Source organism: Lepidochelys olivacea (genome assembly GCF_965140295.1).
Source record: "Lepidochelys olivacea isolate rLepOli2 genome assembly, chromosome: 8".
NCBI lineage: Eukaryota > Metazoa > Chordata > Testudines > Cheloniidae > Lepidochelys > Lepidochelys olivacea.
The window spans coordinates 95534546-95562356 of NC_140418.1; the positions used below are offsets into that span (position 1 = coordinate 95534546).

The window sequence follows — 27811 nt, forward strand, 5'->3', positions numbered from 1 at the left end:
TTGTCCACCCCCCTGTGACTGGTTCTGGCTGTCAGCCGGAGGCTGTGGTCATTACTGGGACCAAATTGCTATTTCTTAACACTGGTTTGTAGCCTGTTCAGGTATTGCTCCAGGCTCCAACTCGGAGATGCCTATCCGAGGGTCACCCAGCAGCAGTGTTAGTTGAGTGCAGCTGATCCTCATTAAATATACACTGTGGCTGGCACAGAATGGATACTCCAAGGGGTGAGAAGAAGAGTACAAGAGTCTCCTCCACTCCTTCGTTCCTGCACGGGGACCAGCCACAATGCTCCCGACCTTGCTCCCGCCCCCTGATGAAAGGTCGAGGGTGAGCCGGATCCACTCTCTCACACCACCCAGCTGAACCAGCCTGCTGGGCCCTCTCATGTGGGGGTGAAGCCGGTGGGGAAAGCCTGGGCTGGCTGCTCCCTCTGCTCTGGCCAGCTGAGTCAGCCTGTGCAGAGCCCCAGGGGAGGGACTGTGACTGCAGCACAGCCCCTCCACTCCCGCAGCGGAGCGCTTCTGGCTTCAAACACCTGAATCTGGTCCAGAAGCGGCTCCGCTGTGCAGTCCATGATCAGGCTCGGCTACTGACCCGTTCTGATGGGGATTTGGAGTAAGGGAATCAGGATTTGGCCCAGACTTTTTATTGTCAAAGGCGTTTTATGGCCTGGAGCAAAATGCACAACAAACGTTAACACACTACAGAATACAAACCAAAGAAGGGAAATGGGAATATGGGACTGATCGCTCCAGCATGCACTGCAAGGAGCAGCCCACCTCTGCACCTGCCCCTGCCAGGACAACAGGCAAGAATGGACCCAGCAGACTTTTCTGTTTTGGGCTCTTGAGATTCACTGACAGTCCTAGCCAAGCAGGCACTTGAAGAATGACAGGCGTGGCTAGGTGCCTCTTCCATTCAGGACTCCTCCCAGGCTGCATGTGAATCAGCTAAACCAGAATTGCAGGTTTGAGAGAGCAGAATTGCAGGTTTGTCAGAGAGGAGGAGGGAAAGGTTGGGACTGGGAGATACTGCAGCAGCCCTGCGTGGGGATATACCCAGCAATTCCCCATGGAGAACCCGGAGGAAGCCGAGGTGGATATTGACACGCTCATTGAGGAGATGGACTATATTCCTGGTCACTTCCACCTGGAGATGAACCTGAACTTCGAGCCCTGCTCTGCTGTGACTTTCAGAGGGAGGGACATGAAGCTTAAGCGAGACAGCCTGATGTATGAGCTAGAGCTTGAGTCTGGCTCCCAGCGATTCGCCATCAGGAACCTGCTTGGGGTCTTCTCCTTCCACCTGGAGGAGATGGAGCAAGCCAAGGAGATCTTCCTGAGCATCTCCCAGGAGGACCCTGACAACCTCAATGCTTGGGCCAACCTGGCCTGTGTGTATGACAGGCTGGACAGCGAGCAGGAAGAGGCTGACTGCACCAAGAAACTAGCCCACTTAATGGGCCTGGGCTCAGAAGACGCATCTCAGGGGGATCCCAGGCTCCGAGCGGCCCGCTGCCTGGCAGAGCAGGGCTACGCTTACGTCTTTGACATTGGGCTTGTGGATGAAGAAGACCGAATGGAGAAACTGACTGCCGGCCTCATGCTCTATGACAAGGCTCTTGCTTATGGGGAGCAGGTCAGTCACAGCTCCTACCAATGCGTAGATTGCTGTCGGGTATCACCGGACGTACTTGCCATGTGTCTTTGTAGGCCCTCTACCCTTTGGGCAGAGCAATTCAATCATGGGTTCATTATGATAGCAGGAACCTAGAGTAGGAACTAATTTACCAGCTAATAGCTGAGCTTGGGTATGACAGTGCAGACAAGTATAAGCCTGAGGGAGTAAAGTCCTGCCAGGAGAAAGCTTCTGGGAATCGCTCCTATCTTAGTGTTCCGCCCTCCTTCGTGCTGTGTCACTTAAAATTGTTGATCTCTATGCAGATCAGCCCCTTTAAAGGCAACACGATTCTGTAGCTGGATGGGATTGTGGAAAGTTTTAAACCCATTTTAAGTTACTCTGGTCTTACGTGATCAGAATAAACAGTGTTCTGCACTTCCAGCCTTATCTTCTCTAGCTGTTCAAACAAAGGCGCGTCCTTCTGCACACGCAGTGTGTGGCTGCCCTTTGGGAGCTCATAAAAGGCAGGTGGCTGGTATGCTCACTTAAGGGGAGCGCTTGGGTGGAGAGCTGGTTGGAGAGAGTTTATCGTTAGAATAAGAATTGCACGGTGTACGCTCTCTGAGACATCAGAACGGATGGAGCATCAGGGTATCACACACACTGAATTTGCTTCAAGACACTAACTGTGTTCTGTTGGCAAAGCCGCAGAAAATGTCCTTCCTTAAGCCATTCAGCTCAAGGCTTTGTGTCAAGTGCAAATACTTCTCCCAGCTGTGTTTGGAAAGGGCTTCAAGGCCTTCAGCTAGAAGGTGCTATCAAAATGCTCAGTAGTGCTACAGCTTAGTTCATTCCTTAAATTCTTGACCCCAGACATGTTACCTGGGAAGTTCATAACTATTACAGAGAGACAAGGTGGGGGAGGTAATAACTTTTATTGGACCAACTTCTGTGGGTGAGAGAGACAAGCTTTTGAGCTGAGAGCTCTTCTTCAAGTCTGGGTAAGCTCAAAAGCTTGTTTCTTTCACCCATAGAAGTTGGTCCAATAAAAGATATTGGCTCACCCACCTTGTCTCTCTAATATCATGGAAATAACATGGAACACTGCAAATAGTGTTGCCAACTCCCAACATTCAAAAATCATGAGTAAAGCCCCAGAAAATCCTGAGATAGACTTAGCAAATCATGAGATTTGTACAGCTAATTAATCTGGGATTCTTTTTCTTTGCCTCCTGTTTCCTGAGCCTTTAGGCTGCGCTCAGGGTACATTTTCAACCTCTTCTTTGCAACCCTGAGGGCTAGAAACTTGCTTTTACTTTTAAATGCAAGCTGAGACTCTCATGGAATCACATCACTCCTGGAGCTGGGGCTTTAAAAAAACAATCCCAAGAGTTCGCAACATTTCAGTGAAGGGCAGGATAGAGAACTCTAAGATAGAGAAACAGATGAAAATGCATAGTAAGAGAATAAATGCTGCATCATTCTCTAGACCCCCTGTTCTAGGATGTTCTGTTGTTTCAGTAAGATGAAAACTATCAGACCACTTTTTTCATTTTAATTAGGTGCGGGGGATGTCACCGGGTGACTGGCCCTTTAAGGAGAGATAGGTCCAGGGCCCCACCTGTGACCCACTTAACTTGTCTCCCCAGGTGGAGATGAGCAGTGTCACATTTTGTGTGGCTAGAATCAGGCCTTCTGGGGGTGGAGATAACAGAGAAGCCTGAAGAGAATCAAAGGGGAGACTCCAGGTAGGAAGCCCTGGGAGCTGCTGTTGCTAGATGGAGAGCAGGGAGGGACTCAAAGGAGCAGGAGAGCAGCATGAGCTGCTCAGAGACTCTCCCAACTGCCCAGGCAGGAGGGTTCAAGCCAGCAGGGAGCAGCAGCCAGCGAGGATGGCTGGCGGGTGGAGAGGAAGTCTGCTAGAGGAAAGACTCAGCAGGGCCCAGCCTGGGATCACTGCACCAAAGGTTGGGAGCCACCTAGGAAGGCTAGGGGAGTTCTTGTGTATCCAGACCCCAAGAAGGGGTATTACAGGACACATGAAAGCCTATACTGAGCTTACTGGGAGCCCAAGAGGGGGGAAACTGAGGCAGACGCTAGCCTGAAGCCAGAGTGGGTAGGCAGTGCTGCTACAGGGGATTCAGCGGCTATTTAAAATTCTGCAGTCTGGCATTAAACTTTTCACAGTCCCCGTTCTGCACAAAGCAGGGGGTTAGTGATGCAGGGCCGCTCGGTGTGACTAAGGCGATGGTCTAACACTGAGCTATGTCATTTAGCGCATCACTGAGGCTATTGTCATAAGTGGACTCACGGACAGCACAGTTGTCCCCACATGGAGGGACATCACAGCTAAACACTGCAGAGCAGAAAGGAGCTGCCAGGGTGTCAGCAGCCACATGTAACACAGTCAAAGCGATCTGTGCGCATGAAAACCTTGGAATAGCTGGGCAGGCTTCTGATCCCAGGACGTGGGGTGGACCTGTCTGCATTACAGCTCTTAGCCCTGTTTTCCTGAGGCCCTTGACAGTGTAGACAGGCTGATGTTTCTTGTGACAAAGCCATGCTTATGAAAGGCACCAGATAAACAATCCTTGGATTATCCACCGAGCAGGCCCAGCAGACGCTGTAAAACAGGCACTCTTGGCTTGGGCCAGTGATACAGACGTGAAAGGTTCCAGCCCACCACCAAAGCCCCAGGCCACCCACAGAGATGTTATTTTAGCCCTTAGGATGGTTCTCCAGGATCAGGCAAGCAGTGGTCAGTTCATACCCAGCCACCTTGCTATAGACATCTCTAGAGCCTGGAGACAATTTGCTTTCTGTTCATATTGCTGTTAACCCCCGCCGGTCTGTGTGAAGTGGCAGAAAGCAGGATAACTCCAGAAAGCAGCTGGACTTGGCCAAGTGTGTGTTTCAGAGAGGGGGGCCCAAGAATATGCAAACAGCAGCTGGGGAAATCGCCCTATCAACACAGGCAGAGTTGGAAATCCTCTTCTGCAGCCTTCTACTGCTATGAGAGTAACCTCAGAACCGAACGTCTCCTTTTCAGTTTGTCACCTCTAAAAGGGCAAGGTATAAAGAGCAAGAAGGTTCTGCGGTGAATTATAATTATTTATTTTATTTGTATTACCGGAGCCGCAGCCCAGGACCAGGGCCCCATTGTGCTAGGCACTGCACAAACCCAGAACAAAAGAACAGTCCCTGTCCTAAGGTGCTTACAATCTAAGGATAAGACCAGAGACAACAGATGGTCACAGACAGACAGGGGAGCACAAGGAAACAAGGAGACAATATTGGTCATCCTGATAAATGTGGTCTCAGCCTGACTGGTGTCAAGTTTTTTGTAGTGAGCGTGGCAAAGGAGAGTTTTAAGGCACAGTACTGGGACTGTGAAAATCTGGATTCCGCTCCTAGTTCTCCCTATGTTACCTAAATCTCTGTGTGCCTCAGTTCTCCAGAATCAGAAGAATAAGAATCCATCCTTCCCTCCATCCTGTGACTGTCTTGTCTATTTGGAGTGTTAAAAGTTTGGGAGGAAGGGCTCTCTATCATTATGTGGTTGTCCAGTGACTAGCACAATGGGCCCTGATCTCGGTTGTGGCCTCTAGATGCTACTGTAATATAAATATTAAAAGTAGCTAGGACCCAGCTGGTGGGTTTATATTGGGATGGGAATCTGAATGGTCCCTACATTCGGGGACATTTTAACAGAGGCTTCGTCTACACTAGCAATTTATGTCATATTCATTACTACGTTGCTCAAGGGTGTGGAAAATCCACACTCCTGAGCAATGCAGTTATACCGACTGAACTCCTGGTGTAGACAGTGCTATATTGACAGCAGGGCTTCTCCTGTCGACATAGCTACCGTCTCTGGGATGTAGAAATGGCTCTCAACTTCCCAGTGTGGGGCTGGTTATGCTTATGGCTGTGTTCAGCTTCCTCCCCTTCCCGAATGGTGATTCCAGCCACCTGAGCAGACGCAGGCTGCGGTGGGCACTGATGCAGTCAAAGTGCGCTGCCTTCTCTGCAACGCACCTGACCCCTGAGTGCTTAGTGAACATTACAGAGACCTGGCTAGCACAAGCTTTGATTTAACACCACCATGAAACAGCTTCATCCTGTCGGAACTTGGTTTGGCCACAGTTAAGTTGAACCCATGATTGAACCTTGGTTGAAAGGCTGCATAGACGTGCTTTGGTCTCCTCCAGGCTAGGCAGCCGGACTGTGCTCGACTCCACTCCACAGGGTATTGGCTGAGGATGGTGCCCTGACTGGGTGATAATACAGCTTGGCCTTGCCTGTGTTGATGGTAGAGCCCAGAACTCTAACGTGGCGCAGTAACATGACTCTTAACATGGTTTGGTCCCATCCACACAGGCCAGGCCAAACCATGCTCTAGAATGAATGGGGCACTATTGTTATAACACGGCAATATACATGGTGTAGATGGAGCCTCACCAGTGTCCAGTCCCAAGTCTGCAGCCACACAGACCGAAGCAGCAATTATCAGAAAGGTGTGAGCTTTCTCCCCTCAATAAATCCCAGCTCAATGATTCCACTAACATTATTCCCTTGTAAACACTAAGGGCCAGATTCTCAGCTGGTGTAAATCAATGTCCCTCCATTGATTTCAGGAGAGTGATGCCAACATACATCACTTGCAGATCCAGCCCTGGCACTGCTGATCCTCTTATCCAAACCACCCAGTTTATGTACCTGCCCCTGCCAGCCACTCTATTCGCTGTGCAAGGACGCTGCCTAGGAAAAAGGTTGTGAATATACAAAATAATTGACTCTTCTATCAGCTATTCTGTGGATTGCTCAAACCATTCCCGTGCTGGCCACCAGCCTTAAGACATTAGGAGGGGAGCGGTGTTTACAATGTTGACAGCTGCAAAAATGTTGGAGCCATGTGGGCAGGTTGTAGGATTCTGAGGGGCTCCTAGTAAATCTAGTCCAGCAGCATTCATGCCCTTCACTTGAATAATCTCAGGCAGATCTTATCTACTATAGGGCCAAGTGGAATTGTAACTAAACTAAAGCCCTGCAGCCGCGGGGAAAGTGCATGCAGGAACTCTGCAGCACCTGAGGGTGCTGGTTGTGTCTAAACTGCCTGTAGGTGTCCCTGCCAATGAGCAGCCCAACCTAACACCTCTGGAAGTGTTGGGAAAGGAGCAGGTTTCGGTTTAAAAAATGAGGGATTTGAATGGCAAATCTGCTCTCCCAGCTGGAGAGCTTAGCAAAAGCTCCAGTGAGACTTTAAGCCCCAGCCCCAGCCCTGCACTGTGTGGTGGAGACACCCTGTTCAGTGGGAGCGCCAAGAGGCATTGTTCAGGCAGGTGCTCTGCCTCCCCGAGGTCCGGGTCAGCACAGGCATCTCTCTGTTCCAGGGTGCACTGTCTGCTCTGCTGCACAAGGGAGTGGAGGCATAGGCCTGCCCCCTCTGGAGCCATGAGTGTGAACCTTGTCGGGCTGTGCATTCTGCACAGCGCTGGGTCCACGGCAGGTGTGCATCTGTCACAGCTCCAGCTGCAGAGGCTGGGTCTTTAGTTCAGGTTGTAGCTGCTTATGCTTTTTAACGCTGGTGATCCCTGGTTCAGTTTCTGGGGTGTTGGTCAAAATGGTGGCTATCAGACTTGCACTTAGCAAAGCACAAGGGGCGGGCAGCGTCTTGGTGCCCTCTCCTGCTTTCTCGCTCTTCCACTGAAGGTCAGGCACAACCTGGCTCCAGGGAACATAGCCAGGCGGCTTGTCAGGAGTGATGAGTGATTCTGAGTAGAACTGCTTAGACATTCCCCAGTGGAATGCTTCTCCTAGAATGCCGAGTGGTAAAACTGGAAAAGTTTCATGGTGATGGCTCCCTTTTGACCAAGTTCCAATGGATCCCGCCCTGCCGGGCAAGTTTAGAAAACTGCCTGGTTTCCTGCCAGCTCACCCACCCAGCCCTCCACAGCTGACCAGGGCAATCTGGGTTTCCAGGCTATAAACTCTCAGGCAGCCTGCCTGGTGGGGAGCCAAGAAGCCCTGGGAACTGCGACTCCCAAGCTCCAAGGCTCTCTGTTCAGCTGGGGCTCCCGGACTTACAGCTCCCTGCCAATCCACCAGGTGGCTGCCAAAGAGCCCGGAAGTTCGGAGCGCCAGCTAATGGCTCCTCAGCAGCCAGAGCTTCCAGAGTCCTCAGCTCAGGGGCAGCCCGCTGGGCAGAATGTCCCTCAGCTGGGCTTCCATTCCCTTTCATGGAGACTTTCAAAATTGTTGGGTTCCATTCCAAATTGAAACATCTCAGTCCTCCCTGGAACAGAATTCCCTTTCTCCGCACAGCTCTAATTTTGAGGTACCCAACTTGAGCCACTTTAAAGAGACCTGTTTTTTGGAGGGCTGGGTGCTAAACACTTTCTACAGAACCTTGCCCCCTTAGGCATGTCTCAAGCTGGGCATCCAAAAAGTTAGGCATCAAAATCATGTGTCGAATTCCTTTCTCATTTAGTGCTGGCTGCTTCCTTCTGCATCATGATCCATAGTCTTGCTAGGCCATTTAAGTATGGGTTTATTTTATTTATGTGCACAGATAAAATGAACCCACAAAGAAATCAAAAAAGAAACTTAAACGGAATACCTTCTAAACAATCCAGCCCAGCTCAGCGCTCTCCAAACCCATTAACTTGCAAAATCTGCTCCACCGCCAGGTCTAAAGGGAATAGCAATTAGCACTTTGCCCACAACCCATTACAATTAAATGCGAACAGAGCCACCAGATGGGAGTATAGATCACAAAGCTGGTTCACTTTCAACAGATCATGGGCAAAGTACCAGGAACAGTGCTTGGTTCAGCTTCAGCCAGGGAGGAGGAATAGCCTTTCCAATTGTATTCAGTTCTTCTAATGAACTAGGAGTGCAAGTTTCCTCCCTCCAACCTTAGAGGATCCCCACATGCTTCCCAAACAATCTGTAAGACCTTCACAAGTGCTGAGTACCCACAAATCCAATTGAAATCAAGGGAGTTGCTGGTGCGGAGCACCTGATTCAGCATTCCTAACGTTGGTATCAGTGGAGGCTGAATGAGCGAGGGTCTGCAGAAACACTTCTCCCGTGAATGAAAGGCAGCCACCTCTGGGGGAGTGGTGGCAGCCAGGCAGGCGGCTGGAGCACACCATGGTGCACAACAGCTGGGCTGGGGAATGCTAGCCAACAACCGTCCGCAGGGCAAACTCCTGTTGTTACTAGAATGTGCCATGAGATGTTTAAAGTTGGGTTGGCCCTATTGGGTATGTCTACAATGCATACTAAGCTCGGGCTCCAACTCAGGTTTCAGCCAAGCCCCTTTTCTGTCCACACGCACACTCGGGTCAGCAAGCACTCAGGACCCAGGTCCTAGGACCCTCCTAGTGGAGTGGGTCAGAGCCTGAGTCCCGCTGTGACTTGGGTCCAAGCGGTCATTTTGCAGTGTGGATGCAGGTCAAGCCACAGACCCAAGTCAGAAGGTCTACATGGTGCAATATGGATGCGTTAGCACGGCTGTGAGAGCTGGGTCCAGGTTTACAATGCAGTGTGGATGCAGCATGGGCTTGGAAATAAGTCCACAAGCCCGGGTCCCACAGACCCAGGTGTACAATGCAATATAGACATACCCCTGGACACCAGCCCACCTTGGGGTGCTGTGGAGCCTCCTGCCCCACGGGGGGAAAGCATTGTGCTGCAGGAAGACATAAGGCTCCCTGGAGCTTCCCAGCACACAATGTGAGCACATCTGCTATCCTGTGTTTTAGCAGAGCGGGCTGGCTGCAGACGGTGGGCAGGGCAGTGGCCTCACCTCCTGGCCACCACCACCATCTCCTCTCAGGAGCCTAGTGCCCCAGAGACATCTCTGGACTTGGGAGATCACAAAAACTGCAATGATGCTGTGGGGAAAAGGCTCCGCCTCTGCACACCTGCCAGGCACCATCTTCCCCAGGCTGCCCATGCACGACACTCACAGCCTTGATGTCTAAGCATCCTCCCAAAGGGCAGTCAGTTCCTTGGCCGCAACAGGATGAGAGGGTCATTGCAGGCACGGTGTGGGGCTGTGCTCTCAGAGTTTAGACATTTGGAACCAGTCGCTTGGCTCACAAAACTGTCCCTTAGGGCAGCTACGCACCTGGAACACTGTTAGCTGGCGTTTCTGCAGTGAGCTGGCGTTTCTGCTTACAGCAGCAGGTTAAATATCAGCCAAGTGCTTTCAGATATTTATAGTGCACTGAGAATTCTCTTTCATTGGAACATATTTCTGCCACCTACGTGGTATTAGATCCAACAAGCCGACAGCTCTTCACCACAGAATCTCCTGGCTATTTTGAAGGCTTTATATTTGTGCGTCTGTTATTCCTGTCGTACATCCCCATTTGTCCTTCCCTTACACACCAGCGAAAGATGCTAGCCCTCTGCACCTCTGCAGCTGCTGCTGTTTGAGCATCTCAAAGCACTTTGCAAACATGAATAAATTTAGCATCAACCCCTCTCTGAGGACGGCATTATTATCATCCCCTTGTAGCAGATAGGGAACCTGAGGCACATGAGTTAAATCCTTGTCCTACAGAGTATGTAGGAGTTTTGACTTCATTGGGGGGCCAGGATTTAACACTGCAGATTTGATGCTCCAGGGCCTTGCACCTTGTGTGTTATTTACACCAGTGAAAAGTGGGTGCAAACACAATCGGAGCAGATTGGCAACTTTTATAGTGACTCTGCACAAGAGTGAAAGCCTGCACAATGCAGAGACAAGGTGGGTGAGGTAATACCTTTTATTGGACCAACTTCTGTTGGGGAGAGAGACAAGCACAGACTTTATCCTGGGACTAATACAGTACCAACAACACTGCGTGCACAGTGCAGTTACCAAGAAGACTCTGAACTGAGCCAGGCGACACAGAAGGCCTCTCGGAGAGCTGAGAACAGAACTCCAAAATCTCCTGATTACCAGCACTGTGTTGTGCTCATGAGACCATCCTTTCTGCAAAGTGAGTGGAGACAAATCGGCCCTTACCTCCTGCTCCCTGTGCGCCTGCATGAGGCAGCAAAAATACTGTGTGTAACCCTCGCTAACCTCCCCAATTCCTTCCTCCCTGAATCCTCAGCACAGGGCAGGAAGGTGATACTTTGTTTGGGAAAACTGTCCATTTGGTTTCTCCACCTCACTGGTGCAACTGGCTGGCTGGGCCTGTGCTTGCTAAGCCGCTGTCCATGCCAATGACGCAGTGAGCAGCTACAGTAGGGAATCGCTCTGTTCTGGATACGATAAGCGGGAGCCAGGATTGTTGTAAGGCATTGCTTTGCCTCAACCTTCGGCTTTCATCACAAGAACACGCTAAACCATCCCCACCCCTTGATCCCCCAGCATGTGCCGTCTTCTGTGTGTCAGCCTTGGAGACTTGTGCTCTCTGGGGCAGGGGCTTGCTTTCTTTGTGTGCCCTATGCAGTGCTGAGCGCAGTGTGAATAATATAAGTAATACTGAGAATGTTTGCTCCTTTTAATTGTACCTGCATCCACCTCTTGGAAACTGCTAACCTGGCTAATATTGCAATCCCTCTGCCCATTGCGTTATGTACTGTCCACCAAGACTTACCCCATTGCACTGTCCTGTGCAATTCCCATTTAAACAGAAAGCCCTCTCTTCTCTGAGCAGAGTGAGGGGACTGTGCTGCAGGCAAAGAACCTGACAAGCCTTATCTCCATGTTGCTGGCCCAGACTGGCTCTGCTATGTACCATTTTTAAACACAGTAATGTATACAACAACCTCATAGGATGCAGACTTATACAGACACACACTTCATGGAAACCCTCTTCTAATCTGCACAGAACAGAGTAAGCACTAATAAACCACCCTGAGTGGAATGGTATAGCCCGGCTGCGGAAATAGGGGGAAGAGAGGAAATCCATGTGTCTGTGAGGACACCTGCATTCAGGGAAGTGCCTTCTAATGGGTAGCCCTGTGGCCTGGGAGTCGGGATTCCTGTGTTCTAGTCCTCACTCTGCCACAGACTCCTCAGACCATCCTTTCCCCCCTCTATAAAATGGAATTATTAGTGCTTTGCTTGTGAACCAATTGCCATTGACACTATAGACTTCAAAAGGTTTTACAAAGGTGGATAGGCATTACTGTCCCTTCTTACCGGTGGAGAAACTGAGGCACATAAGCCCAAGGTCTCACCGCAAGTCTTTGGCAGAGTCATAAGCAGACTCCTGACTGCCCGCTCTGGCTCAAGGCACTAGACTGCAGCTGTTACTCTCTGTGGGGTACTCCCCCAGTGGGTTGAGGATTCACTCCTGCATGTTTACAAGGTGCTTTGAGATCCCTGGATGAAAGTGCAACGTCTACTGTGGAACTTAAAGGATAGCGTGAAAGGGCAGAGGTTTTCATGACATACTGAATGGGTTTTGAAAGGGACCGCCTCTGTTTCAGAGGGAGCCTTTGTGTCAGATTTTGGCTTGGTAAAAACTCATGGCGCGCCAATGACGCTACACTGATTTACACAGGTGAGGATCTGGCCCGGCGTCTTTTATTGAGTAGCGAAGTAAGAAAGTTTTGAGTGTTGTTTTCCTGGCAAAGTGCACGTTCGTCTTGCCTCTGGATGTCTAGTTTCATAGGCCACTGGATTCGGGAGGGCGATTTTTCAGGTGTTAATGATGACTTTCCTACAAACCTTTCCCTATTTCAGATCCCCCTGGAGGAGAAGAGAAGCTGGTACTTCACTATGGCCACTCTGTACATCAGGTAAGAGACGGAGTGCCTGGCGCGGAGCTGGAATAAGAGAGCGGAACAGCACCAAACACCTTCTCCAAGGGTGCCATGAGAAATAAACAGTGGCAGATTACACTGGAATGGGGGAGTTTGCCTGCACCCTGGCAGACCATCTGCTTTGTTTCTTGGGCAGTTGTAGCAAGGACTATGAGATGCCTACGCCTGGCTCAGCCAAGGCAAAAGCATTGAGAGCAGGGACCGATAGCTCCAGTCTGGAATGGATTGTGACTGCCCCAGGTGACAGGTGCTAGTTAACATCTCTCTCCAGGTGAATTAAACAGCCAGTCTGTTCAGACCCCATTCAGGACACTATCAAAATCCCTGTGACAGATCCCCTAGAATGATCTCTTTGAGCCACAAGCCAGGGAGTTTCCTTAGTTGTTTCCTTACTAGCATGTTTAATTTGTTCTGGTTTCTCAGGGGCATTTTACCTTTGATTCCCTGTAGGAACTCCTCACAGGCCAACATTTCCTGTTCTCTGGTGACCATGGAGGGGAGGTGGTGTGTCCCTGGCTGTGGTGCACTATGGGAGACATTTCTTCAGTCGGATCAGGATTTGCCCCAGGGTGCAGAGAAAGGGATTTTCTATGTAGAGATGAGTGGCTTTTTTCACTCTCTTTTTAGTGCACAGCAAACCAAAGCACACCCCTCTAGTGAGGCCTAGGCTAGCAAGCGGTGGAAAACAGGTAATGCATCAGGGGAACTGAAACCAACTTAGCATCACAGTACAATGGCGCCAAATGCCAGGGGGAAGTGGATTCCACAGACAGAGGAGGACTTGTGTACACGACCGGGAGGGAAATCTTGGTTCCATTGAGCTCAGTGGCAAAACTCCCAATTATCTCAGTGGGGCCCGCAGTTCACCCTATGTCAGACTCGTTCTTTCTTTCTGCCTGGTAGGAGAATGGGCTTCATAGAGAAACTCAGATACCATGGCCATGGGCACTGAATTAGTGAATAGTGAGGGCAGAGTTCATTCTACCTGGCATAGGGTGGCTGGCCCTTTAAAGGAGTTGGGCCTAGCCCTCCTTTGCCTAGTTACCTGCCTCTCCAGTGATGGCTCTGAGGCCAGGGATCAGGTGATAGACTGCAAATCACTGCGTCCAGATCCACAAAGGTATTTAGGCTCCTAAATTCTGGGCCTTGGCCCTTAGATAACAGGCCAAACAAGCAGCCCAGCTGAGAGCGAGACCCACAGGACACTCTGGGTCTGGGCCTGATTTCATGAGTAGATTTGCGTTGTGCTGTTTGATTTGGAGAAATAAAACTAAGCCCTTAAGAAAGGGCCTTGAAATTCTGCCCCTAGCCCTGAGTCGCCTCCCACACATCCAAACTGCTGCTGCTGACCCAGCACCAGCCGCTGCAGAAGTCACGGAAAGTCATGGAATCCATGATCTCCGTGACAGATTCACAGCCTTAATTATAGTTACAGCTAGCAAAAAGAGCATCAGGTGGGAGATAAAACCTCATGTTTCAGGGCTCAAAACAATTTATAACTAGTAGGGATTAGGAGTAGACGTTTGTGGGGGGCAGATTACCCCAGATCTGCCTACTGCAGGGTTCGTACACTTTCCTGTGAAGTGTCTGGTGCTGGCCACTGTCAGAAACAGAATACAGGACTAGATGGACTGTGGGTCCGATCCAGTATGGCAACTCCTTATGTTCCACTGTTGCAATGCAGTGGAGAATCAGGCCCCTGAGTTCCAATCCTGACTCTTTGTTGACTCGCTGTGTAACCTTGGACAACTTGCTCTACCTCCCTGCGCCTCGGTTTCTAGTAAAGCAGGGAGAACAATATCCACCTCTGAGATCCTTGGATGATCCTTGGATGCTGTGTAACTGCAAAGTCTAATTAATATCATGCATTTGTTGTTCTAGGGGTGTGATACATGAGCTGTGACTAGTAAGCCACCCCCACTGAAGTGAACCGTAATACTGAGCAATCAAAGCACTATTTGCTAAGGAAAGCAGTCCTATTGATAGAGGTATTTGTGTAGCTAGGATCCAGTAACCAAACTGCTCCTGCTCTTACAGATTAGATGGGATCCTGATGAACAAGGGAAATGATGAGCAGAAGCGGCTGCCCTCCTTTAACAGAACGCTGGCTCTGCTTCGACAAGTGACCAAGTCCTCAAATTCTCACTACAGAGGTATGAGAACCAGCTCATTCCAGGCACACTCCATTCCTCTGCATGAGAAGCAGGGCTCAGACCGCAACTCACCAAGCTTTTCACACCTGCCAGCCTAAGGTTAGGCTCATACATGAACATGGTCTTATATGCAGAAGAGCTAAGGACCTACAGATCCCATTTCTGGTAGCCACTAAGGCCCTGATTCAGCAGGGTGCTTAAGCAAGTGCCTAATTTAAGGTACATTAATAGTCTCATTGAAGCAAATGGGACTAGTCGCATACTTAAAGTTAGTCACGTACTGAAGCACCTTGCTGAATCAGGGTCTAAAAGTTATCATACAATGGTTGTTGGGTGGCCTGGGTGAAATAAACTGATGGTCTCAGTCCAGTTCCTAGTCAACAGAGATCAGGGAAATAACATTTTCAACAGCAGTACAATTGCAGCTTATTGGCAATCTCAGCAGAGAAGCCAGAGAGCAGGCAGATCCTGGAAAGTTACCTAACCTCTGACCCCTTAGAGATCTGGGGTGGGGTTGAAGTACATGGGCAGGTCAGTGCGTGGGCAGTTTGCACTGTCAGTCTTCATGCTGCAGATAAACCAAGTACTCCAGGCTCCTGGGCACTTCTCAGAAGCACTAAATTCACTAAACTAAACTAACTTTGAAATGCATCTTTTGCCAAAGCGGCTCAGTGAATTCTTGTTTCCAAAGTGAAATATCCCTTCAGCCTGATTGTGCAGGATGGATAGCTTCTAATATTAGTGTCTTTACTGCTAACCTGCTCTGACTTTTGTTCTCCACCCCCTCTAGCTCTGGCCTGGTGCTACCTCGGGATGCTGCTGGAAAGGAAAGAGACGTTTTCCACCACCCCAATGGGGATCCATGACTGTGGTTACTCTGGGACTGGGCCCCTTGATTGCTTTGGCAAGGTGCTTTTTTACTTCATTGCTAGGGTGTAATGAGAAGACTTGTGGAAGTCCCCATTGCTCACTCCTTTACACCTACATCCCCCATAAGCCATGCAGATTGCCATCTCTCTCCTCTGCATTCCCTTCTTATCTGCTCCTTCCCCATCACTCCATCCTCATGCCTCCTTTTCCCTACTCTGAGGCACTCCAGAATGAGCAGTACGTATCAGGCAAAGCCAGCAGAGCTTAGGATCTCTGTTTTACACAAGCAGACCTCACCATCAAGGACACTGGGTCAGATTCTCAGGTGATGTGAATCAGCCTTGTTCCACTGATAACAAGAGCTACCCCTTACTGCAGCCCAGGGGCCCAAGCTGTAAGATGAGGCTAGAGGAAGCATACAGGAGTTAATTTTTGTTAAGGGTGCAGAAGTTCTAGGGATGGGAGAGTCCCGAGGAATGGGGAGAAGGGAGAAGGATTAGCCGGGTGTTTGTTTTACCCCTCCCAGCCTCCACACCTTATATAAGCACCTGAGCCTCCCTCTGACTACAGCCCTGCTCCCAATGCAGCACAGAAGCTGAGGAACCACATGCTCCACTGGCAGCCCTGCCTGGGTTACATGTGCAACTCAGTAGTCCTGCCAGCTCTCAGTTAAGATTATAATCACACAAGGCAGCGCTGGCATGTACAGGCCCAAGCCACCCACCCAGTCAGGATCCAGAGCTAAACTCTCCCAGAACTCAGGGGTGGCTTGAGCCATGGTTTGGGCTGACATCCACCTCTACCAAGAACAGCGGCTAAGGCTATTGCCGTTATTAGTCGGGTCTAGCCTTATGGGAGTGCATGAAGAGGGAGGAAGGAGGAGTCTCCTCCCCCTTTCAATGCCCTATACAGAGTGCAGGTACAATTCCAGTGCCTGCACGTGCCACTCTATGGAGGGCTGGCAAGGAGGCAGGGCTATAACCCAGTCCCCATTCCCCAATGGCCAGCAAAGCTCACCTCATACACAACCATACCCTCCCTGCATTGCCTCCCAGAGTTCCCTGCTGGGATAGTGTGGCTCCAGACCTGGATCTGTACAGCCCTTAATCAGGCACGAAGATGCTGTGGTAATGGGCCTGGTGCATTAACCTAAGCCAATTACTTTGGAGTTTTAAAAAAGAGCACATGATATGGAAACTTTAAGGTGCTTCCTGTTTCTGAGGTAGTAGCTGTGTCCTGTCTTAAATAATGCAGACACTGAGGTGTTTATTAGTCCAGGGTGTCAAGGCCAAGTTGTAAGCAGCCAGACCTAGTGGTCAGAGCTGGAGTCCAAAGTCAGGAGTTGAGAGTCAGGCTGGGTCAGGAAACCGGGAGATCAGAATCACAAGCCAGAGGTCAGGAGCCAAGCCAGGGGAGCAGGAAGCACCCAATCCAGTAAAAGGCGAATCCTAGTTGTTCAGACAGCTGTCCTGTTCCTGACTTAAGTAGGGCCAGCGGGCCAATCGGCTGCTCTGGGACTCCATCAATAGGATGTCAGGGGTGGGCCCTCAAACTGGGGCTGTGTTTCCTGGGTCAGACCTTGTCAGCAGGCTGCCAAATGGAGGGTTGAAGTGTGGCTGCTCCCATGGGCCTGGGTTGAAGGCCAGGGGTTATGATACAGGTTATGGTTACTACTGAGTTAGCAGAAGGAATCATTGGGTGGTGGCTATTCTGGGTCAGAATCTAATGCCTCTCCTTACAATGGGTAGCTTATGCTCAGCCAATGATCCCATTGACTTTAATGGGGCTGGATCATGCATGGAGAGAGGTGCTACTCAATAAGACAGGGTATCAGAATCTGCCCCTAAATATTTAGGAGAAATGACCAGCTTTTTCTTCTTCCTCTTGTTGGCTAGGTGAAATGAGAAGTTGAGGCAACCATGTTTGTTGAGGGCATGTGGATGCCAAGCCCTGAGGGCAGCTGTCATAAATATAAAGGGAAGGGTAAACACCTTTAAATCCCTCCTGGCCAGAGTAAAAACCATTTCACCTGTAAAGGGTTAAGAAGCTAGGATAACCTCGCTGGCACCTGACCAAAATGACCAATGAGGAGACAAGATACTTGCAAAGCTGGAGGGGGGGGAGAAACAAAGGCTCTCTCTGTCTGTGTGATGCTTTTGCCAGGAACAGGAAAGGAATGGAGTCTTAGAACTTAGTAAGTAATCTAGCTAGAGATGCGTTAGATTCTGTTTTGTGTAAATGGCTGATAAAATAAGTTGTGCTGAATGGAATGTAGATTCCTGTTTTTGTGTCTTTTTGTAACTTAAGGTTTTGCCTAGAGGGATTCTCTATGTTTTGAATCTGATTACCCTGTAAGGTATTTACCATCCTGATTTTACAGAGGTGATTCTTTTACTTTTTTCTTCAATTAAAATTCTTCTTTTAAGAACCTGATTGCTTTTTCATTGTTCTTAAGATCCAAGGGTTTGGGTCCGTATTCACTTATGCAAATTGGTGAGGATTTTTATCAAGCCTTCCCCAGGAAAGGGGGTGTAGGGTTTGGGGCGGAATTTGTGGGGAAAGATGTTTCCAAGCGGGCTCTTTCCTGGTTATATATCTGTTAGACGCTTGGTGCTGGCAGCAATAAAGTCCAAGGGCAAAAGGTAAAATAGTTTGTACCTTGGGGAAGTTTTAACCTAAGCTGGTAAAAATAAGCTTAGGGGGTTTTCATGCAGGTCCCCACATCTGTACCCTAGAGTTCAGAGTGGGGAAGGAACCTTGACACAGCAGTAAAGCAGAGTGCAGGAATCGGCATATTTAAAAATACCACGCCATTGTGAGTCAGTACCCATACAGCTTTTGACTCATCATCTGAGTCTCAACAAATTAGTCAGTCAGTCACAAAAGCCAGTCTGTGAATAACACAGACGGTCCAACTGAATTCAGGGATGTTTGATCAGTACAGTAAGGGGCAGTTCACTGATGGAAATATGTTTTGCTTTCTTGGTTTCAAAAGGCAATAGAAATAGCTAATGACAATCCTCCCACACTAAACCGACTGGCAAAAATTTTCCACTTCCTGGGCAAGCAAGAAATGGCTATGGGAATCTGCAATATGGCGCTAGATGTCCTACAAGATCCAGAGCTCAACTGGCAGGCCTACTGCACGCGGGCCAAGGTACGTAGCTTGTCTTTGACACCAAATCTTCAAGGGCCCATGCTACATTCTGAACCAGAGCCAGAGCAGCCCCTACCTTTGCCAGGGACTGGCCTTGTGGCAATATTTCTAGCAACCTCGTCATTTGCACAAGATTTTAGCCTATGCTAAACTTACCAAACAAACGCAATAACTCACATTTCTGTCTATGTTGTTTTGATTTCTGGAGTGGCACCTTGCACAGGCTTCAGCTCATCCTGGGAAGCCCATTGGAACATACCATTTTCTTCAAAAGGGACTGCATCCTCACCTTAAAAAAGTAAGGCTCCGCTGCAGCAAAGTGCGTAGGCACATTCATCACTTTAAGCACATGTGCAGTGCCGCCGACTGAAATGGAACTACTCACCTGCTGAAAGTGAAAGATGTGCGTATGTGCTCTGCTGAAAGTGAAGCAGGTGCCTAAAGTTCCGCTGAATTGGGGCCTAATTTAAGAAACTAAGTAAGCATGTGCATATAGAACCCTTCATTTCCTCTTCTAACCTGTTGTACAGTGTTGCTCTGTGGTGTGAAACAGCGGCCATGTTCCACCCCAGAGGTGGCTGTATATCAGTGGTGGGTGAAATGATCCCTCTGTTTAGTTTGTTGCTTCTAGGTAAAAGGCATCATAGGAGATGTACATTGTTGCTGTAAATATTAATAATTATGGAAACTGATCTGGCCCATCAAGGTATCAACATTTCTCTTACGGTGTCATTACACAAGAGCAGGTTGGTGGACTCTTGGGTCTGATCCAAAGCCCATTGAAGTCAATGAGAATCTTCCCATTAACTTCAGTGGCCTTCGGATGGGGCCCCAAATCTTAGGAAGGTGCTTGAGTTCCAGCAGAAGGTAATGCTGGTTTGCTGCCACTCTCCACCCAGAATAAAAACCTACTGCTGCCTCCCTCCTTCCAGGAGTCAGCCTGCCTCTGTGTGTTTCTATTAAGGGCTTTATTTGACAGAAGATCTATGAACTTCCAAAATGCAGAATCCCTGTGTAAGACCATTAATCTGCTTTTCAAGCCCTGCCAGCTGAGTGCAGTCAGCCAACTGGAGAGAGCATTTGCCAAGATCTGCAGCCTCTCCGTTCCACTGGTGAATATTGGAGGCATCATTTGAATAAGCATCTTTATCCCTGAGTGGCTTGCCAGCTGATTCACCCAGGATACAGGCCCCAGGGGAGATTTCTCTTGGAAAATGGGGCTCACCAGGCCTGGCCTTGTACTCAGGAGTCAAATTCCTCTTCATGATCAGAGGAGCCTTTCACTGAGATGGCTCCTGGAAATGGCTCTGTCTGTGCCAGGGGATTCCACTAGGGATTCCCGATAGCCGAAGCTAAACAACTAGAAAAGAAGCTATCATTGTCCTGGGCTATGTTATGTGATAGTCAAAGCAGTCACCCAAAGGGAAAATAAGCTGGGGAGGAAGAATGGTCTTATAGTTAAGAAGCCAGTCTGGAGATCTGAGTTCAGTTCTGGCTCTGCCAGAGGCTCCTTGTCACCTAGGGTAACATTTTCAAATGTTAATAAGTGACTCAGCTACCTAAGTCTAATTTTCAGGCATTTGGGAGCCAAAGTCTTATGGACTTTGAATGAGACATAGGCTCCTAAATCACTTAGGATCTTTTGAAAGTGTTACCCTCTACCTGTCTGTACCCGGGTGTCCTTATTTGTACAATGGTGTTCATGATTCCTACCTCAAATAGCCAGGAGTATTGTTACTGGTTATTTCCTATTATAACAGCAGCAAAGTATTGAAATGGGAGTTGATTGGTTAGTTTTTAAATAAACCTGAGATTAATTCTCACTTTATTTATTTTTTAAGACAAGAAATATTCAATTGCTTAAGAAATAAGTTGCCTCACAAGTGAATGTTCAGGCTGTCCTGGGTATCTTTAGTATGTGACTAGACCTATCCTTCAAAGGAGGTTTCTAATTTCTCTTGAAGCTCAGCTGCATGCAGGTATGAGCCCAAAAAATGCAGCATTAGGGCGGTTTCTAAAAGCCAGACTGTGTCTTAAATAGACTCAGCTTCAGAATACTACAAAACAATATAAAACAAAGGGCTTGATTCTGCAGTTCTTACTCAGGTAAAACTCCTAGGGTCGCCAATGGGGTGCAGTGGTGCAACCGACAGAAGCATGTAGTGCTCCCCAATTCCTATTCGTATAATAGTATCATTAGATCAGTTGGTATTTACATCCTCATCACTGTGAAAGGGAATTCCAGTAACTGGTCAACACATCTCCAGGAGGTGTGTGGAACTATGTTGTCCTAGGCACTCAGACACTTTGGTAATGGTCAAGATAGATAGCTCCTGGGCTCATGTAACCTGGCTTGCAGTGGAGCTACACTGATTAACCCCAGCTGAGGATCTGGCCCAATGTGTTCCATTTTTTTTTTTACTAATATGAATATACTTAGTGCTATATATGTTAAAACGGCCCTACAAGCATGAACTAACCCCAGATATTGTGGCAGGAGGGATAACATTGAAACTGGATGTATACCAGAATGAGTTTCCTCCTGTGTTTAGATCCACATTAAGCTCTATCTGCGAGATCTGGAACGTGCAAAGATGGGTTTGGGAGGCATGCCAGACAGGAAAAATCTCACCAGTGCTAAAGAGGACCTTGAAAGTGTTGTAAAGGTTTGTCCGTGCTTGAAGACATACCTGGAGATAGGCCAGGTGAGTAAATACACAGATGCTCTCCCAGTGAGATCAGTTGCTGCTTTTTTCATGTCTTCATGTTTTTATTTACATTCACTACTTAAAGAAACAAGAGGAACAATAGAATGTAGAAACATTGAAGGCTCAGTCCTGGTTCTTGGGGTACGTCTGTACAGGAAAAGCTGGACAAGGGCTAGCCTACACAAACTAGCTTGAATCCAATTAGCAGTGAAGATAGCACAGCATGGGGTCCTGGGTGAGCTAGCGAGCCATGTATGTACTCAGGGTCCCTGCTGGACTTATACTACCTTTGCTGAAGCCAACAGCGCATTGTCTTCACTGCCGTTGTTACCAGTGCTAGCTGGATTCACGCTAGCTTGGGCAAGCTAGCCTGTGCCCAGCTTTTGCTGTGTAGACGTACCCTAAGAGCTGGAGGTGGAGGGAGGTGAACTGGAGTGCTCAAATGATGGTTGTGTATAATGTATGCAGACTGGCCCAGAGCATCGACTATGCTGTGGCCACTTTGCATGGTCCACTGGTGGATTCTGCTAACGAATGTTACCCCGGCGTAGTACAGTCATCTCAGGCAGTAGTAAAAGGCTCTGCAGTTTCCTTGTAAACCATGGCTGTGAATCTGCAGTCATTCTGTCATTATGTCCTTCTAGGTCTACTATTACATGGGTGTTGATGCCATGCGGGAACTATTCCCAGTGGATGAGACGGCACTGGACAATGCTTTGGAGTTCTTTGCGAAAGCCATGGAGTTTGACCTGGGAGATACACTACCGGAAATACAGCTGCTTAGAGGGAAATGCCTGCGGCTTAAAAATGAGGAGTCCAATGCCATTGGGTGCTTCAAGCGAGCCATAGAACTGGACGATGTGGGCTCCACCTACACAGAGAGTTTCCGGTGCCTGATGGAGACACTTCTTATGCTGTTCAGTCAGAAGAGGGTGAATGCCGAGATGCTGATGCAAGAGGTAGAATTGTGGGTAAAGAAGGCTGAGGAGAAATACCCAAAGCAGCGTGTCCACCAGGAGCTGAGACTGGTGTGTCGCAATCACACAACAGAGGTGATCGAGCTCTCCAAAGCCATGGTCACCAGAGGGAATACCGAGCTGGTGAAGATGCTGTTTGAGACAATAAAGACTGACTTTTCCAAGCCCAAACTAAATGAGCGATCACTCTCCTTCTGAACAACCGACGTCGGCATCATGTCATGCAGCACAACTGCCTCCTGGCAAATACTGTCTGAAAACTTCTAGTTCTCATCAAACAGGCAGTAGACAATAAACTATTTAACTCTTATCTGCAGATCTCTGAGCAGTGTGCAGAAGTGGCCAAGTATTACTATCTGTTTCACAAATGGAGATACTGAGGTACAGACCAAATAATGAAAAGTGATCTCTGATTATGGGTGCCTCCAATTTTTGGAATGCATCCGATGAAGTGAGCTGTAGCTCACGAAAGCTTATGCTCAAATAAATTGGTTAGTCTCTAAGGTGCCACTAGTACTCCTTTTTCTTTTTGCGAATACAGACTAACACAGCTGTTACTCTGAAACCTCCAATTTTTGAGTTAACTTGAAGCTGTGAGTGCTCAACCCCTCTGAAAATCTGGCCCCCACTTCCTCAGGATGGACCTTGTCTGAAGTGATGTGCTCAAGGCCACACAGCAAGTTACTGGCAAAGCTGGAAGATCTGCCACTGTGGGACAACTCTGCCTCCATTACATTCTGGGGATGTGATTTCATCCACTGTAGAATATCCTCTGTGCTGGTTTTGGTCTGCATTCCAATTATCCTCTTTTTCATTAAGTGAATGCAGCTAATGCAGAGCTCTGATCCTGCAGACTCATTGGGAATTGAGGGTGCTTAGCACCATGTATGATCAGGCCACAATCCTTGGATTTCATTCTAAACAAATGAATAACACATCTGTTAATAAGGTAAGAAAGATTTTAGTGCAGGAAGGAAACATGATCTGTTGAATACTAGAAAATCTCATATGTTCAGTCTTTTCTACCTTACGCTTTTACATTGCCTCCCATCACCATAGTATCTGATCCCCCAACTCAGCTCTGCACTGGTCAGGAATCAAATACGGATCTCCCATACTATGGTGATAAGCGCAATATAAAAACCTGTATGAAACAGACACACACACACAGTGAGAATTTTACCACTAAACCACCCATACTAATAGCTGAACTAATGATGGTTGTTGAGGGCTCCTGGGAGCACCTAAAATTCTTCTGAATTGGTAGGAAGTTTGAGGTGGTTTCTCTGCCTCTGATGATATTGCTGACTCTGGCCTGGTGCTCATGAAAATACTTCTGAGGGGCAAAGTTCTTCTAGCTGGGGTGCATCAGATGGTGCAGAATGCTGGGAAGAGGATATTTTCCTAACTCAGGGCAAGGGTTTCATCTCTCTCTCTCGTCAATGTTCTCTGTATATTTCAGCGGCACAAATTATATGCCTTTCCAGCAAAGTTGTGTTTAATGTAAGTTTCTGTGCCTCATTCACTGGTTTTACATTAGTTATGAGAAAGCATTTTGCTTCAAAGAACTAGATTCTCTCTCCTTTTCCAGGGATGTGCATACCTCCAGCACCTAGGTTTATCACAGTCTAAGGGGGAAACGTTTGGGGGGGTAACTGTTAGCAGCACATCACTCAACCATACCCATATTTTATTTCATGTGAGGTGCTCTACCTACTTCTATTGGATTTCTAATGGAGTTTTAAAGATATGAAAGGTGTTTCCCATGATAATACTCTGGGGGCCTAATCTTGCTCCCACATAAAATAAGTCACAAATTTCCCATTTTCTTTGGTGGGAAGGGAATCAGGCCCTGGAAGAAGAACTTAATTACAATAACAAACAAGAACCAAGACACAGAGTTGGGCCTCTTTCCGTCTGCACAACAATAATAGTATGTAGAAACCACCTGGGCACAGTGGGGTCCAGATAACCATGTTTACTCAATACACACAACATGCAAGATCAGTTATACAGATATACTGCTACTCTGGCAGCTTTCTAAACCACAGAACACAGTGAGCACTACTAGAGGGTTCACAAACTATTTAAACAGATACTACCCAATTCCTATACGTTAAACAGAACAATGAAAGGGCCCCTGCCTACATTGTGGTTGAAACTGGACTGCTGTTTCTCTGCCTTTTAGGATGCTCCCAGATTATTTTTGAAGATGAAATAATATATAAGTGTTAATTATTATTGCCTGGTAATGCCTGAAATTAATTATCCTCAGTTTCTGAGAATCGCTCTTAGAGTATCCCAGCTTCCAAGTAGTGGTACAATGAACTAGCAAGTAGGTATGTGAACCACTGCTCTCTGCTGGATGAAATCAGAACTGCTTAGCTGTTTGTTGCCACCTATAGGTGGTAATTTTCCTTTAGCTCAAGTGGTAGTGGCTGTGAGTTCTAACCCCAACTGTTGTTCTAACCCCAAGTTCCAAATGGTCATTGAAACGGAATGAGGAGCTCCTTAGGGCTGGGGAGATACAGCATAGTGACAGTCACAAAGATCCTATAAGACCATGGAATTGTTACAATATTTATATTTCCTGTCAAATAATTTATTAAATGAAGGTAATAACATTTGTTTAGCAATTTATGACTCATCAGTAAAACAGACAGATGGAAAGCAAATTACATATTACAGAGAAGACAGATGATGTGTTTCATAATTACATGTAGTCTTACAGCATTTCTATCAATATTTACTGGGCGGGCAACATATAAATAAAAATGGCTGCATATTGATTTTTCATTAAATAAAGACATTTACACTGTGAAAGTGTAAAAAGGGACAAACTTGCCATTTCTTCCATATTGCTACTGTCTATTGAAATTGTTTCAATCATTATTATTTTTTATTGTTTGCTATTGTGGTAACACCTACAAGCCCCGAATGAGATCACAATGTGCCTGGTGCTGTTTACACACACGTAACACAAAGACAGTCCCTGGTGCAAAGGGCTTACAATCTAAGTATGTGACGAGAGACAACAGGTGGATACAGCAAACAGGGTGGGGGACAAAAGGAAACAGTGAGGCAGGTCCTATTGCTGTCAGAAGCAGCCGTCACAGCACACCAGCTATTTCGGAATATGTTGCGTCATTTCAAAGCAATGTCTGTAGAAATTAATTCTGCTGCATTAATGTACCTACTGGCCACTCTTTCTTGACTGACAGCTGAGGGAAGCTCAATGCACTTGCTGCTTGACAGCCTTTACCCCACTCCTGAGAGGGAGGGAGGGGAGACGAGAAAGAGCCTCTCACGGTAGTGCAGCAGCAAGCCTCTGAGCCCAGGTCAACAGAGTCAGGCTTGTACTAATAACAGCTGTGTAGAAAGTGCTTCTAAGTCATGGCTCATGCTGGAGCTTAGGCCCTGAAGCCCACCCTCCTCCCTAGGTTTCAGAATGTGAGTTACAACATCTTCACGGCTAACTTTAGTACTGTAGCCTGAGCCCGAGTCTGTTGACCTGGGCTGGGAGGCTCACTGCTGCAGGCTGGGTAGACATACACACGAATACATGCAACATTCACAGAACACCCTTTGTGTTTGAGTGACCAGATAGCAAGTGTGAAAAATTGGGACGGGGGTGGGGGATAAAAGGCACCAATATAAGACAAAAGCCCTGAATATCGGGACTGTCCCTATAATTTCGGGACATCTTGGTTACCCTACTTTGTGTCAAACTAGTGCTCAGTCTGGAGTTAATAACTTTAAGCCAGTTTGCCATGTTGAAATATGCTCTGATCCTGCCCCATACAGCCAACCAGAAGTGTTCAAAAATCACAAGTCAGGCCCCCAAAATCGGGAAGACATTTTTAACATTTATAAATGGTGGGGGTTTTATTTATTGCCTTATGGTTTTTGAGCTTCTAACTTACACATGGGTCACGTTTGCAAACTTTTCCCCACAACCACAAGGGCTAGTGGGTTACTTTTTTAAAAAAAAATGAAAGCTATGATTCTCACATAATCATAGAATCATAGAATATCAGGGTTGGAAGGGACCTCAGGAGGTCATCTAGTCCAACCCCTGCTCAAAGCAGGACCAATCCCCAATTAAATCATCCCAGCCAAGGCTTTGTCAAGCCTGACCTTAAAAACTTGTAAGGAAGGAGATTCGATCACTTCCCTAGGTAACGCATTCCAGTGTTTCACCACCCTCCTAATGAAAAAGTTTTTCCTAATATCCAACCTAAACCTCCCCCACTGCAACTTGAGACCATTACTGCTTGTTCTGTCATCCTCTACCACTGAGAATAGTCTAGATCCATCCTCTTTGGAACCACCTTTCAGGTAGTTGAAAGCAGCTATCAAATCCCCCCTCATTCTTCTCTTCCACAGACTAAACAATCCCAGTTCCCTCAGCCTCTCCTCATAAGTCATGTGTTCCAGTCCCCTAATCATTTTTGTTGCCCTCCGCTGGACTCTCTCCAATTTTTCCATATCCTTCTTGTAGTGTGGGGCCCAAAACTGGACACAGTACTCCAGATGAGGCCTCACCAATGTCGAATAGAGGGGAATAGCTCCTGCTGGCAATGCCCCTACTTATACATCCCAAAATGCCATTGGCCTTCTTGGCAACAAGGGCACACTGTTGACTCATATCCAGCTTCTCGTCCACTGTAACCCCTAGGTCCTTTTCTGCAGAACTGCTGCCGAGCCATTCGGTCCCTAGTCTGTAGCGGTGCATGGGGTTCTTCCATCCTAAGTGCAGGACTCTGCACTTGTCCTTGTTGAACCTCATCAGATTTCTTTTGGCCCAATCCGCCAATTTGTCTAGGTCCCTCTGTATCCTATCCCTACCCTCCAGCTTATCTACCTCTCCTCCCAGTTTAGTGTCATCTGCAAACTTGCTGAGGGTGCAATCCACACCATCCTCCAGATCATTTATGAAGATATTGAACAAAATCGGCCGAAGACTGACCCTTGGGGCACTCCACTTGATAGCAGCTGCCAACTAGACATGGAGCCATTGATCACTACCCGTTGAGCCCAACAATCTAGCCAACTTTCTATCCACCTTATAGTCCATTTATCCAGCCCATACGTCTTTAACTTGCTGGCAAGAATACTGTGGGAGACAGTGTCAAAAGCTTTGCTAAAGTCAAGGAACAACACATCCACCGCTTTCCCCTCATTCACAGAGCCAGTTATCTCATCATAAAAGGCAATTAGATTAGTCAGGCATGACTTGCCCTTGGTGAATCCATGCTGACTGTTCCTGATCACTGTCCTCTCCTGTAAGTGCTTCAGAATTGATTCCTTGAGGACCTGCTCCATGATTTTTCCGGGGACTGAGGTGAGGCTGACTGGCCTGTAGTTCCCAGGATCCTCCCTCTTCCCTTTTTTAAAGATGGGCACTACATTAGCCTTTTTCCAGTCGCCCGGGACTTCCCCGGATCGCCACGGGTTTTCAAAGATAATGGCCAATGGCTCTGCAATCACAGCCGCCAATTCCTTCAGCACTCTCGGATGCAACTCGTCCGGCCCCATGGACTTGTGCA

The 27811-nt window shown here is 47.9% G+C and overlaps 1 protein-coding gene across 1 annotated transcript; it reads left to right on the plus strand.

Annotated features, from left to right (window-relative positions):
- Nucleotides 1–1014: 1014 nt before the first annotated feature.
- Nucleotides 1015–27803, plus strand: TTC22 (tetratricopeptide repeat domain 22). The gene is made up of 7 exons (XM_084638054.1): nucleotides 1015–1639; nucleotides 12318–12373; nucleotides 14435–14550; nucleotides 15341–15459; nucleotides 18416–18577; nucleotides 21130–21282; nucleotides 21930–27803. Exons 1-7 carry the CDS (start codon nucleotides 1073–1075, stop codon nucleotides 22458–22460), a joined length of 1704 nt encoding a protein of 567 aa, XP_084494180.1. The 5' UTR covers nucleotides 1015–1072; the 3' UTR covers nucleotides 22461–27803.
- The last annotated feature ends 8 nt before the right edge of the window (nucleotides 27804–27811 follow it).

Coding starts and splice junctions, on each gene's coding strand:
- TTC22 (XM_084638054.1), top strand. CDS start 1,073: ATGGAGAACCCGGAGGAAGCCGAGGTGGATATTGACACGCTCATTGAG. Junction 1,640..12,317: donor CTCTTGCTTATGGGGAGCAG/GTCAGTCACAGC, acceptor TCCCTATTTCAG/ATCCCCCTGGAGGAGAAGAG. Junction 14,551..15,340: donor CTCAAATTCTCACTACAGAG/GTATGAGAACCA, acceptor CACCCCCTCTAG/CTCTGGCCTGGTGCTACCTC.